General features: G+C 43.5%; 5 protein-coding genes across 9 annotated transcripts in view; 4 read left to right on the top strand and 1 right to left on the bottom strand.

Moving 5' to 3' along the window:
* The window catches only part of LOC128252129 (proteoglycan Cow), a 46,718-nt gene that overhangs the window by 15,571 nt on the left and 15,977 nt on the right, over positions 1-15,170 (bottom strand). The window lies entirely within an intron of this gene.
* LOC128252133 (aminoacylase-1-like) lies at positions 6,459-8,149 on the top strand. The gene is made up of 5 exons (XM_052979628.1): positions 6,459-6,493; positions 6,607-6,703; positions 6,793-7,284; positions 7,362-7,779; positions 7,843-8,149. The coding sequence occupies exons 2-5, from the start codon at positions 6,613-6,615 to the stop codon at positions 8,045-8,047; spliced, it is 1,206 nt and encodes a 401-aa protein (XP_052835588.1). The 5' UTR covers positions 6,459-6,493; positions 6,607-6,612; the 3' UTR covers positions 8,048-8,149.
* Positions 8,254-10,138, top strand: LOC128252131 (aminoacylase-1-like). Of its 3 annotated transcripts, none has more exons than XM_052979624.1 (4): positions 8,254-8,378; positions 8,487-9,195; positions 9,248-9,662; positions 9,714-10,138. In XM_052979624.1, the coding sequence occupies exons 2-4, from the start codon at positions 8,580-8,582 to the stop codon at positions 9,916-9,918; spliced, it is 1,236 nt and encodes a 411-aa protein (XP_052835584.1). In that variant the 5' UTR covers positions 8,254-8,378; positions 8,487-8,579; the 3' UTR covers positions 9,919-10,138. The 3 variants fall into 3 exon arrangements, with proteins under 3 accessions (XP_052835584.1, XP_052835587.1, XP_052835585.1); XM_052979625.1 differs by lacking the exon at positions 8,254-8,378 and having other exon boundaries at positions 8,488-8,648; positions 8,704-9,195; positions 9,714-10,119; XM_052979627.1 differs by lacking the exons at positions 8,254-8,378; positions 9,714-10,138 and having other exon boundaries at positions 8,481-9,195; positions 9,248-9,363; positions 9,437-9,608.
* Positions 10,514-12,116, top strand: LOC128252130 (aminoacylase-1). Its single transcript, XM_052979623.1, has 4 exons — positions 10,514-10,758; positions 10,816-11,304; positions 11,364-11,781; positions 11,837-12,116. Exons 1-4 carry the CDS (start codon positions 10,554-10,556, stop codon positions 12,039-12,041), a joined length of 1,317 nt encoding a protein of 438 aa, XP_052835583.1. The 5' UTR covers positions 10,514-10,553; the 3' UTR covers positions 12,042-12,116.
* Positions 13,581-15,086, top strand: LOC128252134 (aminoacylase-1A-like). Its single transcript, XM_052979629.1, has 4 exons — positions 13,581-13,733; positions 13,804-14,295; positions 14,347-14,764; positions 14,826-15,086. The coding sequence occupies exons 1-4, from the start codon at positions 13,643-13,645 to the stop codon at positions 15,028-15,030; spliced, it is 1,206 nt and encodes a 401-aa protein (XP_052835589.1). The 5' UTR covers positions 13,581-13,642; the 3' UTR covers positions 15,031-15,086.

The raw sequence follows: 15,170 nt of genomic DNA, 5'->3' as shown, positions 1-15,170 counted from the left end.
GGAATATGGGGATTTGAGGCTGTGGCACCACATTTTGCGGCAATTAGGGCGAAAGAGATCAGGGCTAACGAAGGAACTTTATCCATTGATATGCTAAATGCAGGCCCGCAAAATGACCAACTGACTGACTAAATTATGCACTCCACTTGAAAAATGCATTATCCCGGGCTTGGAATTTATGTGTTCGCATGGTATAGTATAGTGTGTCCCCAATCCGCCCGGGCTATCATCTATATGCTGAGTCAGTCGGGATGGAGCACATAAATTGCACATTTTCGTGCACACGAAATGGTAAATCAATTTCTATTACTATTACAGCCGGGCGGATGGCCTAAGCCGGCTGTCCGGATTTTGGGCTGGCACATTTCCGTAGCCGGATCCGGCCGTTCGACTGGGGCTCGAATCCATCAATATATATACCTTAGGCCAAAGTTCTCAAGTGTCCAAAGCCGAGTGCGAAATGGGCGGTCTTGGGGCCAGGAAATTGCATTCTTTGTGATGGCAAAAAGTGTCACCAGAAGTCAGCGAAAATCTCGGCTTGGACGGGATGGGAAAAGTTAATTGCTCTGATTGCCCCATCCTCCCAATGGGACGGACTTATTAGTTATGGGAGACTCATTAAAAGCGCTGTCACTGTCGCTGTCACATGCATAAATTACACAATAATCCCATTTTAATAGTTAATTAAATTACCATAACGTTCAGCTGTCAAAACTGATGTCACGGCGGGGGGCGACGAGTGATTCGTTAAAACAAAAAAATGGCAAAATTACAGGATAAATATTTGTGTCAGTAGCAATAAAAAGAATAATGCGATTCGTGCATTAAATAAAACATGGCTTGTCCATGGCATTTCGTGCCTCATGACTGCAGGGCAATAAACATGGGGCACCTGAAATGGAACGTGATGCCCCGGAAAGGCCTAGCATGGACGTTATGTTTATGCATCATAAATGCATTTTGCAGCTGCCAGGATGGAAGGCAGCCCGAAACCGAAACCGAAACCAACCGCATTGCAGTCATAAAACATTTGCAACAGCGGCGACTACAAGGCGGGCGAAATTGCAACAAATTGCAACTGGTGCAACGACTACAACATCCTGGCCAACAAAGGCCACTAAAATGTGCTTACCTATGTGGAAGAGATACTCTCCGCCATCCCATTCGCCAGTTACATAGTTGCAATTCCTATTTATAAACAACAGAAACTAAGGGCAAACCTGGGGGAAGCACTCTAAAAAAAAATAAGCCGCACTCTGGAGGATTGTCTGGCGGGTGGTTACCATCTGATTGCTGGGATTTTTTATGTCCTGCATTTGGTAACCGAAAACGTGTATCTGAGGGTGTGGTTCCAGAGATTGGAACAAGTTTATTACAAATCCCGGCACATAAACACTGCCCAAGGTGAGCAAGGCTGCAGAGATGCAGGGCACGGATACGGATAATGGTGGAAAGTTATGCCAGGCGGGATGCTGATGCTGAAGGGATTCCGAATCCGATGCCGGATATGAAGGAAGCCGAGGGGTCTAAATGCATTACGGAAAATCGATTATGTGCCGGACGGCAGCTGGAACTGCTCTCGCCTGGCCATTAATCAGTCAGGCATTACTTAGCCAGAAATAGGAACTGAACTTAACTGAACCGTTCTATGCGGGCGGTGCCACGCCTCACGCCCCACGCCCCCTTTTGACCGGCTAATAGGGGCATTTAAAAGCTTTTAACCCCCAGTGAGCAATGTGGCCCGGCCACGCCACAAAGGCCACAGATATGGCATTGAATACTGACTACTGACTACTGACTACCGACTGCAGCGTTAAATGCTCGCTCCTTAAACGCCAATCCTTTGATAAGCCGGCCACACCCAGTCACACGCTGCTGGTCCCCAAGTGCCATGCATTTTCACCGATTGAATAGTTCAATCAATTAGTTAATTGCAGTTCTGGTCGAGCAGAGCGCACTGCACAAATCGAGGCACTTAGCAGCGGTCATTAGCAGGGCGAATCCTGCGAGTCCTTCGACTTCTGCTACGGTTACGGATTTGGATGTGGATGTGGGGGCGATGTGATTGCCAGGAAGGAGCCGAGCTTGCCAGCTGCCAGCTTGCCAGGAAACCAGATAGCTGGAAATGACACTGGCCAACTCGGAATCCGAGGGGCTGACACACCTAACCACGTGTCCACGGTGAAGAAATGTGGTTCAATACCAAAGCCAACGATTTGATATCCTTGTCATTAGTTTAAAAGATAATTGTGTGACTTCCTCTAAAACTGATACTGTGGTCACTGAGTCCAAAAATAGATGTCGTTATCAAACTAAAAATATATTTAAAAATTTTATTCTGAAGCTGATTTTCAAATCTTTAAAAGAAGTACTTAAGTATTGTCCCAACTCTTACAAGTTGAAAAAAAAAATGTAGTTATACACAGAGAAAACTAGCTAAAGTTGTTGGATCATAAACAATGTCGAAACATTTTAATAAGTAACACGCTACATACAAATTTCTTTTTAATTATTGTTACTAAAATGTATTGTTTTACTTATTAAAATGAAAGATAAGATTATAGCTCTAAATTTCTAAGTAAAAGGTGAAAAAATTTTTAAATTTGAACCTGGCACAAATCCATAATTTCAAATTCAAATTCAATTTATGTTCCAATCCATTCTACACACATTTAAATTGTATTTTTCCCTGTGCAGCGACAATTAAAAATCCTTTTGCTTTGGCAGGGTACAGCTGGCAAAATGGGACTGCAATTCATTGCCACACATCGCAAGCTGCTGTCCGCCTCCGAGGAGAAAGTGCAAAAGGGGGCGTGGCAGACAAGAAATCGTCGCCCGCGCCCACGCAAACATACACACACAGAGCGCCGGAATGAAGTAGCGGAAAATGAAGTTTTTCCGAGTTACATCAGCAACTCCCAGACAGAGCAAACAAAAACTTTGCAAATTGCAATTCATCGCTCACGCAAACAGAGGGTGAAACGATGGCAGAAGCACTGTGCTCTGCGCTCTTAATAGAAAATAAAAGCAAGGCAAAAATCATGTTTTATTTTCCGCTTTCCCCCCCACCGCTCACCTCCCATTTTCATTACAAGCCATTCAGACGGCGCACCCTGGATTTCGCTAGCAGTGGCAGCCATTACGGCCCAGCAAAATGGCGGCGGCACCCGGAAGTCGGCTGTAGCTGCTGCCCTCTCTGTCTATCCGCTATGACCCTCTCACTCCCACTCCCACACCAACCTAAACATCGAAGCTCGCTGATGAGAAATGACAGGCAATAATGCCGTTAGCCCTGCTCCATCTGCATTTATCATAACTTTTGTGTGTTATTTGCTTTGATGGCGCAGCTTTGGCCCGCGGGTTTTGTTGGTGTTGTCGGGTTCTGTAATCTCTGTTGCTGTAATTGCCAAGTGCGATGCCTGTTGCCTCCTTATCTGTCCTATCGCGCTTTGGTCTAGAGTTTCGCCCTTCCAAGGATTCGCCATTCCACGCAGTCTTGACTTGCAAGCTCATAAGTATGCAATGAGTTTTGCTTCAGCTGCTTTTAACTCTGGAGTTTAAGCAGCAGCTTGAAGAAAGCAAATACTATCACTAAGAACTACTAATTACTCCAGCCAGCTAAAAGAGAAATCATAAAAGACCAAATGGCAGAAGTACTTCTAAGCTAATTTATAAATATTTTCACATATTTTACCTTCTCCTTCTTCGAAATATTTTTCCTTCAATTCCTTCAATATAAGCTTTTTAGTGAATGAAAGAATTCAAGTACCTTTTATAAATCTGCATCAGTAATATAATTTAGTGCATGTTATCTACAGCATAGAACCACTTTGTATGCTTACATCAAACCACTTCATATTAAAGCATGCCCATTTTGAATGCAAATTAATTTATGCTGAATCCAAGCTGATTATTTAAACCGGCTAAAATTGCATCCAACCAGAACTGTAATATACACCGACAGACATATAGCTAAATAAATATTTGATTTGCTTTATTGCATCTGGCCATTGGTAGCTGCATAATTGAACGCCAAATGGAATTAATTGCCAAAGCAAACACGAATCGGGGGCATCGAATTATGAGAATTGTGAATGCAATTAATTTTAAAGCTAGGGAATTTTTATTATAAATATGTGTAATAATTATCTTCAATCAAGCGATTAATGTCGATCTATTAAATAATGGCTGCTAATTATGTAAACACTTTTTACGCAGGCTTTTGCAGCAGCTTTATGGATGTGCATCCAATTTGCAGGCCGAGTGCTCCAAATTTTGATGACATTTCCAACAACTTGTGTATATAAACCATTTCGAGTAGTTTTGCCTTGTGCACGCAGCACGCATACGCATACGCACTGTTGGCCAGCTCTTTTTATATATCGATGTCGACGACTGTGAATGCAGTTTCCTAAAGTGCTTGCCGAGAGCTCAACGCTTTTTTCACCTAATGCCTGGCCCACACAAATTGAAGCTCTCCGGGAGATGCAAACGCATGCCCGCCGGATTGTCCTTGAGCTGTCAGTTCGCCCCCATCCAACATTTCCATACTACCAAAGTTTGTCAAGCCGTGCGCCAAAACCCGAACAAAGGCGAATACTCGCCCTGGGCAGAGGGATAGGGCAAATGGTAAATGGCAGGGCAGGATTATATCAGAATATTTTTTCTGTTTTTTTTTTTTTTTTTGACAGGTAATGCGTTCATAACGGATTAGGGACACCCAGATTCAGGTTTTCCTCGAGCTCCTACAGCTGGGGGCTCAATGCAAACAGTTGCCGACGATGCCCGGATAATTGTTACAATATACAAAATTTTCATTTAGTTTATTTACCCAGCGACAACATGTCAGTACAACAGCAACATCATCACACAGCCACGCCCATAGCTCACAATGGGCAAAAACTATCTTATTAGACGTAATATATTTATGTTTTAGAAGAGAAGAAAATATAGACTCAGGTTGAAGAGGTAGTTAAAAAAAATTTTTAATTTAAGTGAAAATTTTTTAAAATGTTTCAATTTATTTCACACTTTTCAATTTATATCAACAAATTGTACTTTTGCCCATAGTGCGGATATGCGAGTGTTTGTTTGCAGGAAGTTTTGTGTATTTATTTGACTTGTGTGACGTTGTAAACGAGGGAGTACGAGTTTGTACGAATGTTAGGGTTGGTTGTTATTTAAAATGCAGACATGTGTAGCCCATAGTTGCTGTTATTGCTGCTGGTGCGCCATTAAAATCTCAGCAACATTGTTAATGAACTTTTAATGACTTTTTGTGAGTACACACACTAAAACAATGTCAACTTTGGCCCCGACTACATGCAACACAAATCTGAGGGCTTCGGTTCTGGTCTTTCAGTATAGAAACCAGCGTGAAATCCAAATTTAAAAAAAAACTTTTTTGACACAAGGGGACAACAGTCGCATTGCAGCAACAGTGGCAAGTGCAACAGCAACAGCCACACTATTAATATGCCAAATTTGGAGTGGCTGAAAAGCCCGAAGCCCGGCAACTTGTTTACAGAGAGACCCGTTGGGCGTGTGGGTGCGAACGTGCGCAGTGCATCTTGATTAATAAATCAACTGGAATTGGAATGCGATTGCATGCGATTCATCAGTAATCGGAAATCTTGGCTGCGGGCCAAATGGAGCCACTACCATCAATCCTGTTGCCACGTAACTGTGCGAAGCACTTTCGCCGCGATTTAAGGCAAATAAATCCATCAGCCAGGGGGAATCGCCAGCAAATTAGCCTTTAAGTGGATTCACATGTACTGACACATTTACCCACGCTTGGTGTCTCTACCAATTTGGATGTCACACAAAAATATGTTTATTGGTTTTATGAACAGCGGTAGTCTTAGCGTAAATAATTGTTTATATTTTCTAAATAAAATAGAAAAATGAAATGAAATCTGTAAAATAAACAAATTTTCCTTTATTCTAAAGATTTAAAATCGTAAAAAAAGAAAACGAAGTATCGATTTTGCTTAGGATTAGGTTTTAAAAATTATTTAACTAAATTAAAAATTTTGTATTTAATCATTTCGGCTAACTATTCAAAATTCGGAGACATACTTAAAAACCATTGTTAGAATTTTGTGTATAAGCCATACAACTGTTTACACTCTATTTAATGCGAAATTATTTAACTAAATTATAAATTTTGTATTTAATCTTTTGGGCTAACGATTCAAAGTTCGGACACACCCTTAAAAACCATTGTTAGAATTTTGTGTATAAACCATAGAACTGTTCACACTCTATTTAATGCAAGTCATATGTATAAAAATTAGATAAGCCACCAAAAAGTAAGCAAATGCTTCTGATAAAACACTTTTATAGGCAAAACCGCGAGATTAGAAAATAAGGTTTAGCGTTCTGTTCCGCTTTAATGTCATGCCCTCCCTTTCTCTCGCTTATCGCTGATATTTAAACGCGCCCTTCTCACCACAATCGCACACTCGTCGTCGATCCAGTGTTGAGAAAGGTGAGTGCGTGCGCCCTGGCGTGGTGAACTGCGGATCAGCTGATTGAAGAGCTTTGTTTGGACAAACAATTTAATTGACCAATTATCAACCGGCTAAATCCGTGTTTATACAGATCAAAATGAGTACCGCCAAGTGGGAGAGCAATGAGGAGATCAAGATCTTTCGCGAATACCTTCGCATACCAACGGTGCATCCGAATGTGGATTACAGTGAGTTTTAGTGGCCTTTATCTATATGAGGCTGCGATAAGAACGCCAATCTTAATGACCGGGCCATTAAATGTGTCTGCTATTTATAGCCGCCTGTGTGGAATTCTTGAAGCGCCAGGCGGCCAGCTTGGACCTGCCCGTGGAGGTTATCTATCCGGTCAACCAGCAGAATCCCGTGGTGGTGCTGAAATGGCAGGGATCGCAGCCCGACTTGCCCTCCATTATCCTAAATTCGCACACGGATGTGGTGCCCGTTTTTGAGGAGAAGTGGACTCACAGTCCCTTCAGCGCGGATCTGGATGCAGAAGGTCGAATCTTTGCCAGGGGATCGCAGGACATGAAGTGCGTGGGCACCCAGTACCTGGGAGCAGTTCGAGCTCTAAAGGCCACCGGATACCAGCCCAAGCGGACCATCTACCTCACCTACGTTCCGGATGAGGAGGTGGGCGGCCACCTCGGAATGCGGGAGATGGTCAAGAGCGATTACTTCAAGAAGCTCAACGTGGGATTCAGTTTCGACGAGGGCATCTCCAGCGAGGACGACACATACGCCTTGTACTATGCGGAAAGGACTCTGTGGCGTAAGTATACTTTAGAAAATGGGATAACAGACTGTTCCAATTTGCAATTCATTTTATTACTTTACATTCCACCACAGATCTCCGTTTTAAGTTCAGTGGAACTGCTGGTCACGGATCTCTGTTGCTGCCCAATACGGCTGGCGAGAAGCTGAACTATGTGGTGGGCAAGATGATGGAGTTCCGTAAATCACAGGTACAGAAACTGGCGGACGACTCTTCCCTCACAATTGGCGATGTGACCACCGTGAATCTCACCCAACTGAGGGGCGGAGTGCAGAGCAACGTGGTGCCTCCGCTGCTGGAAGCTGTCTTTGACATTCGCATTGCCGTCACCGTGGACATCGCTGCCTTTGAGAAGCAGGTGCGCGACTGGTGCGCGGAGGCTGGCGGCGGCATTGAGCTGGAGTTCGAGATGAAGAACCCCTTTGTGGAGCCCACAAAGATTGACGCATCCAATCCCTACTGGGTGGCCTTCAAGAAGGCTCTCGACGACCTGTAAGGATGAGGCGCTCACACAAAAGGCATACCTTTGATGTAATTCACGTATTTTTCTTGCAGTGGCCTCAAGACACGGGTTCAAGTTTTTCCCGGCGCCACGGACAGTCGCTATGTTCGCTATGCTGGCATTCCAGCTCTGGGCTTCTCGCCGATCAACAACACCCCCATCCTGCTGCACGACCACGATGAATTCCTGAAAGCCGACACCTATTTGCATGGCATTGAGGTCTACAAGAAGCTCATTCCCGCAGTAGCCGATGCTTAGTGAACTGATTCCAGCACTAAAATAACGAAATTATGCATTTGTGTATTGTTTGGTTCGAAGAACTTTGTTTAAGCATGTCAATAAAATCGTTTTCTAAAAGAACTATGTCAGCTTTACTCGTTTATTAGACAGCGTAAATTATTAGATTAACAAGAAAAGAAGCAGGCTTTGGCAAGTCAAAGTTTATAAGCTCTTGCTGAATTTTATTAGTTTATTTTTATATAAATGGTAGTGTCCTTGAAAACAACAAGTTTATGACAATGTTCTATATGACAAAGACGTATACAGGCAAGGCTGGAACAGGCCGTGTACCTTTAAGATACATACATTGGTGAGACTATAATAGATAACAGAAGTTGAAAAACGCAAGCTGCAGGCTTCCTTATCAAGTAGTTAAAAGTCAACAGCTGATAATCTCATCAAGACAAATCACACTCAGACCTAAAATCAAACAACGTCGGGGATCAGAAGTCAGTCTTTTTGCAACAGCAGGCCATTCAACTCAAAATGGAGAAAGCAGAGCATTGGAGTAATGACGAGGAGATTAAAATTTTCCAGGAGTATTTACGTATTCCCACCGTTCATCCGGATATCGACTATAGTGAGGATTGCTTTTACACGGCCTGGATTTGTTTACATTCAAATTCGGTTTGCAGCTGCGTGCGTCGAGTTTCTAAAGCGGCAGGCTGACAAACTGAACCTGCCGGTGGATGTGATCCATCCCGTGCTGCCATCCAAACCGGTGGTGATTATGAAGTGGCTGGGCAAGAGACCCGAGCTGCCATCGATTTTATTGAACTCGCACATGGACGTGGTTCCCGTGTTTGCCGAGAACTGGACCCATGACCCCTTTGGCGCCAGCATGGACGCCGAGGGCCGGATTTATGCACGTGGCACGCAGGACATGAAGTCCGTGGGATGTCAGTATCTGGCTGCCACTCGTGCCCTGAAGTCCAGTGGCTATCAGCCCAAGAGGACTGTGTATCTGACGTATGTGCCCGACGAGGAAACTGGCGGCGACATGGGCATGGCCGAATTCGTGAAAGGCGATTACTTCAGGGCCATGAATGTGGGTTTCGCCCTGGACGAGGGCATCGCCAGTGAAGATGAGTCCTATCCTGTCTTCTATGCAGAGCGCACATTGTGGCGTAAGTTCGGTAGCATGAGTTATAGTTGCTTTATGGCCTTAAAATTTCATAGATCTCCGTTTAAAATTCACTGGCACTTCCGGGCATGGATCGCTGCTGCACAAAAACACGGCTGGCGAGAAGTTCCAGTATGTGATGGATAAGCTAATGAAGTTCCGGAAAACACAGGTTCAGCATCTGGCAGAGAACTCCTCCTTGGACATCGGTGATGTGACCACTCTGAATTTGACTCAACTTACAGGGGGATTGCAAAGCAATGTGGTTCCTCCTGTGCTAGAAGCAGTCTTTGATATTCGCATTGCCATCTCCCAGGACGTGGATCGGCTGGAGAAGCAGATTCGCAACTGGGGTGAGGAGGCTGGAGGAGGGCTTGAACTGGATTTCATCCTAAGGTGTCCGTTTGTGGAGACAAAGGTTGACGATTCCAATCCCTACTGGCTGGCCTTCAAAAAGGGCCTGGATGAACTGTGAGCTTGAAGGGATTATAGTCTACCCGTCTAATGAATGTGCTATTACAGCGGCCTGAAAACCCATACTCGAGTTTTCACCGGCGCCACCGATAGCTTCTACGTCCGGCAGATGGGCATTCCCGCTCTGGGGTTTTCCCCCATCAACAATACTCCTGTGCTGCTGCACAATCACGATGAGTATTTGCGGGCCGACACCTATCTGCACGGCATTCAAGTGTACAGGAAACTTATCCCGGCGGTTGCTGATTCATAGACTGTTCAACTGAAACACTGCTCTGATGATTCAAAAATGGAAATCAATATGTTTTTATTGGTCTTATCTTTTATGAGTAATGTATTAGTATCGATGAGTGTAGGGCCAAAATTAAATGTATAAATGTTCTGATTACTTCAAAACATATCTGGTTAAATACAAACGAAATGCGAGCACTAAAAGCAAATATTTCCGTGTAGCTTACTTCTTTTTGGACTTTGAGCTCAAACAATATCCAATAACTCGTCATTATTTTTGATGTTTTCATGTTTTCTGTTATTGAAGGTTTAGTTGTAGTTATTAATTTATTTTGTTACAGTACAAATTGAATTTAAATTATTACCCTATTGTTATTATTTGAAAGGTACATTGTAATTTATTTTTGTTTATTTTCATTCAAGAATACCGCACACATACAAAGCCGCATTAACTAGTCAAAAACAAGAACAAAAAACCGCTTTACAAGTAGCTTGTCAAACTTTTAAGGGTATAACCACATCGAGATTTGAACTTTATCGAACATTGCTACTGTTTGTATCAGACATATATTTTGGTAGAATTTTGTGCAAGAATAAGTGCTGTTATCATTTTGTTAACCACAAGCGGTTGATAACGCACTCATTACTTGATAAAAAATGAAGGCCATAAAATCAAAATCACCTAATACGAAAATTTCCTGTATAAGCTTGATTCTTGGCAACCGTCGAGCATTCGAGTTTGGTAACTGGCAGAGAACACATCGCCCCAAAATGAGCACGGAAAACTGGGAAGACAACGAGGAAATCAAAATATTCCGGGAGTACTTGCGTATAGCGACGGTGCAACCAGATGTGGACTACAGTAAGGCTGATCTGGATAATTCTTAGAAGCCCCACTCATGTGTGTTTCAACTTTTAGCCGAGTGTGTGGAGTTCCTCAAGCGTCAGGCCCACAGCCTGGATCTCCCAGTGGACGTCATACATCCAGTGGAGGGCAAGCCAGTGGTGATCATCAAGTGGCTGGGAACCGAACCGGAACTGCCCTCTATCATCCTAAACTCGCACATGGATGTGGTGCCCGTGTTCCGCGACAAGTGGACCCACGATCCCTTTGCCGCCGACATGGATGAGGAGGGCAGGATCTTTGCCAGGGGCACGCAGGACATGAAGTCGGTGGGCACAGGATACCTGGGGGCCATTCGCCTGCTCAAGGCCAGCGGTGTCCAGCCCAAGCGCAATGTGTTCGTGACCTTTGTGCCCGACGAGGAGATCGGCGGAGAGTTGGGCATGCAGGAGTTCGTGAAAACGGAGTACTACAGCAACATGAATGTGGGTTTCAGTCTGGACGAAGGCGGCACCAGCGAAATAGACCTGTTCTATGTGTTCTACGCCGAGCGTATGCGATGGGGTAAGTTGACCTCATCTCTCAGAGTATAGAGGTTACTAAAATGTATCTCCTTTCGGCAGGACTCAAACTGAACTTCAGCGGAACCTCCGGACACGGTTCGATGCTGCTGCCCAGCACCGCCGGTGTAAAGTTGAACTACGTGCTCAACAAGCTGACGGAGTTCCGCGAATCGCAGGTGCAGCGATTGGCTAGGGATCAGACCATCAACATCGGTGATGTCACCACCATCAATCTCACCCAGCTGAGCGGCGGAGTCCAGAGCAACGTGGTGCCCCCTCACTTTGAGGCGGTCTTCGACATGCGCCTGTCCATCACCCTGGATGTGGTGGCCTTCGAGAAGCAGATCCACGATTGGTGCGAGGAGGCGGGCGGCGGTATTGAGATCTCCTTCGACGAGAAGGAGCCCTATGTGGCACCCACCAAGATCGACGACTCGAACCCCTTCTGGCTTGCCTTCAAGGCTGCCACCGATGAGCTGTGAGTTTAAATTCAGTACCTTTTAGAACCTATTTGTAATTATAACATTTTACAGTGGCCTAAAGATCTACCCCATTGTGTGCCCAGGGGCCACAGACAGCAGGAACATTCGGGCGCAGGGCATCCCCGCCTTGGGATTCTCCCCCATCAAAAACACCACCATGCGCATCCATGATCATGACGAATACTTGGGAGCCGATACCTATCTGAAGGGTATTCAAATATACAAGAAAATTTTGGGCAACCTGGCCAAAGTCTGAAAATTAATTCGAAATAATACTTGAGAGTCTTATCAAAATAAAAATTGATCATTTTGTTATAAGTTGATACAAAAATTCCTAGTTTTCTTATCTTATCTAAACTGAGTTAAACAAATATGTTTTCACAGCGTTTTATCAACGTGTATCTAAAGAAAACACAACTCAATATCCTTATGACAGCAAACAGATAATGGGGATCTATTAAACAAAAATAACTTTTAACGAGTTAAAAAATTGGTGACGATCGCACCCTAAGTAAACAAAATTTCTGATCCAATATTGTTCCGAAAAATGAATAAACCTTACACTAAAATGTTCTCATTCGGACTGCTTCAGCAAGGTATTTAAACTATCGCAGCGTGCCGAATGGGAACATTTTAAAAGTGTATTTATTAGACGAATGCTTACACTCTTGGTACGCATTGTCTCTAGATGTGCTGCCGTTCATAGTGATATCAATTTAGATAAAAAGCTCGACCATTGGGTATCCATTAAAGCTATTGTATAATAATCACTTGATTAGTTAGAAACGAGCGTCGTCAATCAGAACTGCGAACTTGTCATATTTTTAGGAATTGATGGATATTATTTGGAGCTATCAAAATAAATTGACTGACGAGCAAAACTGAATACGATATTACAACTTCTAAACTAAAATTAAGAAAAAATGAGAACAAAACAAGAAAGAAAGCAGACTTCGGCAAGTCGAAGTTCATATACCCTTGCAGCTATTGCAAGAATTAAATACTTTTGAAAGCATTAAAATTATGATTTACTTGCGTATATGTTGAAAAACATTGAAGCTATGATGATTTGCAGCTCAATTATTAGATAGTTATTTAATATATTTTTATTATTTCTATGGGAGCTAAATGATATAGTCGTCCGTAATTCTAAAATATTTAACCATTACTTTATGTCGAAGAACTAAATAAAAATTAAAAAAACAGCAAAGTTATAATTTTTTTGTATTTTTTTCCGATTGTTTCTATGGAAAAACAGCAAAGTTATAATTTTTTTATTTTTTTCGATTGTTCCTATGGGAGCTATATGCTATAGTCGTCCGATCCGGCTCGTTCCGACTTATACAGAAAACTGAGAAAGTAGTTTGCGTAGAAACAGACGGACGGACAGACGGACATGGCTAGATCGACTCGCCTAGTGATGCTGATCAAGAATATATATACTTTATGGGGTCGGAAATGTCTCCTTCACTGCGTTGCAAACTTCTGACTGAAATTACAATACCCTCTGCAAGGGTATAAAAATATGAGCGTCTTTTGAGGCTCTAAATATTTTCATCAGCGTATGTTTCAAGAATAAGTTTTAAAAATTTAACCTTTTGTTTTTTGTCGTCGGCTAGCCACAAAAAAAGCATTTTCCATTTGGTAGAGCTCCTAGAAAAGTTGACTTTTTTTGGTAACATACGAGTGGTTTTTGCTGATAAAGCTGTTACTATCGCAGCCACAACCACATTTGATAATCATTTAAAGGCTTTGCCCATAAACTTCAAGCCAACTCTGTGAGACTATAAAATCCCAGGGAATCTCTTATTTAGCTCATTTTCTGTTTATCTCTAACCGAATTAACATTGCTTCAAAATGAGTTTCGAAAAGTGGGAGAACAATGAGGAAATTAAAATATTTCGGGAATACTTGCGCATACCGACCGTACACCCTGATGTTGATTACAGTAAGTTTTAATTTTGTATTCCTAAAAATCTCTAAAAAAATACCCTTTCTTAAAAACAATAATGCATTAGCCGCTTGTGTGGAGTTTCTTAAGCGTCAGGCTGGCTCTTTGAACCTGCCTGTGGAGGTGGTCTATCCAGCCGTTCAATCGAAGCCTGTGGTGATCATTAAGTGGCTAGGAACTCAGCCAGTGCTGCCCTCGATTGTTCTTAACTCCCACACGGATGTGGTTCCCGTATTTCGTGACAAGTGGACCCACGATCCCTTTGCCGCCGACATGGATGAGGAGGGCAGGATCTTTGCTCGGGGCACGCAGGACATGAAGTCGGTTGGCACTCAGTATCTGGGTGCCATTCGCCTGCTCAAGGCCAGCGGTTTCCAGCCCAAACGAACTTTGTACGTGACCTTTGTTCCCGATGAGGAGATTGGAGGCAGCCTTGGCATGGCGGAGTTCGTTAAAACGGATTACTACAAGCAAATGAATGTGGGATTCAGCCTGGACGAAGGAGCCACCAGCGAGAGTGATGTGCACCATTTGTTCTACGCCGAGCGATTGCGATGGGGTAAGATCCCCTTAGTTGGACTACAAACCGATTAACCATCCTCGCTTACAGGTCTCAAATTGAAAGTCAGTGGAACTTCTGGCCATGGATCGCTGTTGCTGCCCAACACTGCCGGCGTTAAACTCAACTATGTGCTGAATAAGTTGACCGAACTTCGCACTTCGCAGGTGGAGAGCCTGGCAAAGGATTCTAGCCTCAGCATAGGCGATGTTACCACCGTGAATCTAACCCAACTGAGTGGCGGAGTGCAGAGCAATGTGGTGCCACCGATTTTCGAGGCGGTCTTCGACATGCGAATCGCCATTACTGTGGATGTGGTTGCCTTCGAGAAGCAGATTCGCGACTGGTGCGAGGAAGCGGGTGGCGGCATCGAGATTAACTTCTTCCAGAAGGAACCTTTTATTGGTCCCACCAAGCTGGATGATTCGAACCCGTACTGGTTAGCTGTTAAAACCGCGATTGATGAACTGTGAGTACCATTTAACTAGTTTCTTGGCGTTAATTATGCCAGAATACCTTCTGTTTTCTAGGGGCTTGAAGATACATCCGATCGTTTGCCCTGGTGCCACTGACAGCCGTTTTATTCGGGCGAAGGGAACCCCTGCAATTGGATTTTCGCCCATTATCAACACAACCATGCGAATCCACGACCACGATGAATTTCTACAAGCTGACGTCTACTTAAATGGAATTGAAGTGTACAAGAAGATTATTCGCAATCTGGCTGAAGTCTAATAAAACCATTTTATATGCAAAGTGCATCGTTATCAGAGGTGGTCTGATTCTTAAAAGTACAGTTCTTTTCTCCCTCGTACATTATCTTATCAAAAGTAAAGGGAGATTTTTACATCTTCCAAGTTAGAATGAATAGTTAA

Source organism: Drosophila gunungcola, chromosome 3R (genome assembly GCF_025200985.1).
Source record: "Drosophila gunungcola strain Sukarami chromosome 3R, Dgunungcola_SK_2, whole genome shotgun sequence".
Classification (NCBI taxonomy): domain Eukaryota; kingdom Metazoa; phylum Arthropoda; class Insecta; order Diptera; family Drosophilidae; genus Drosophila; species Drosophila gunungcola.
This window is presented reverse-complemented; position numbering and strand designations above follow the sequence as displayed.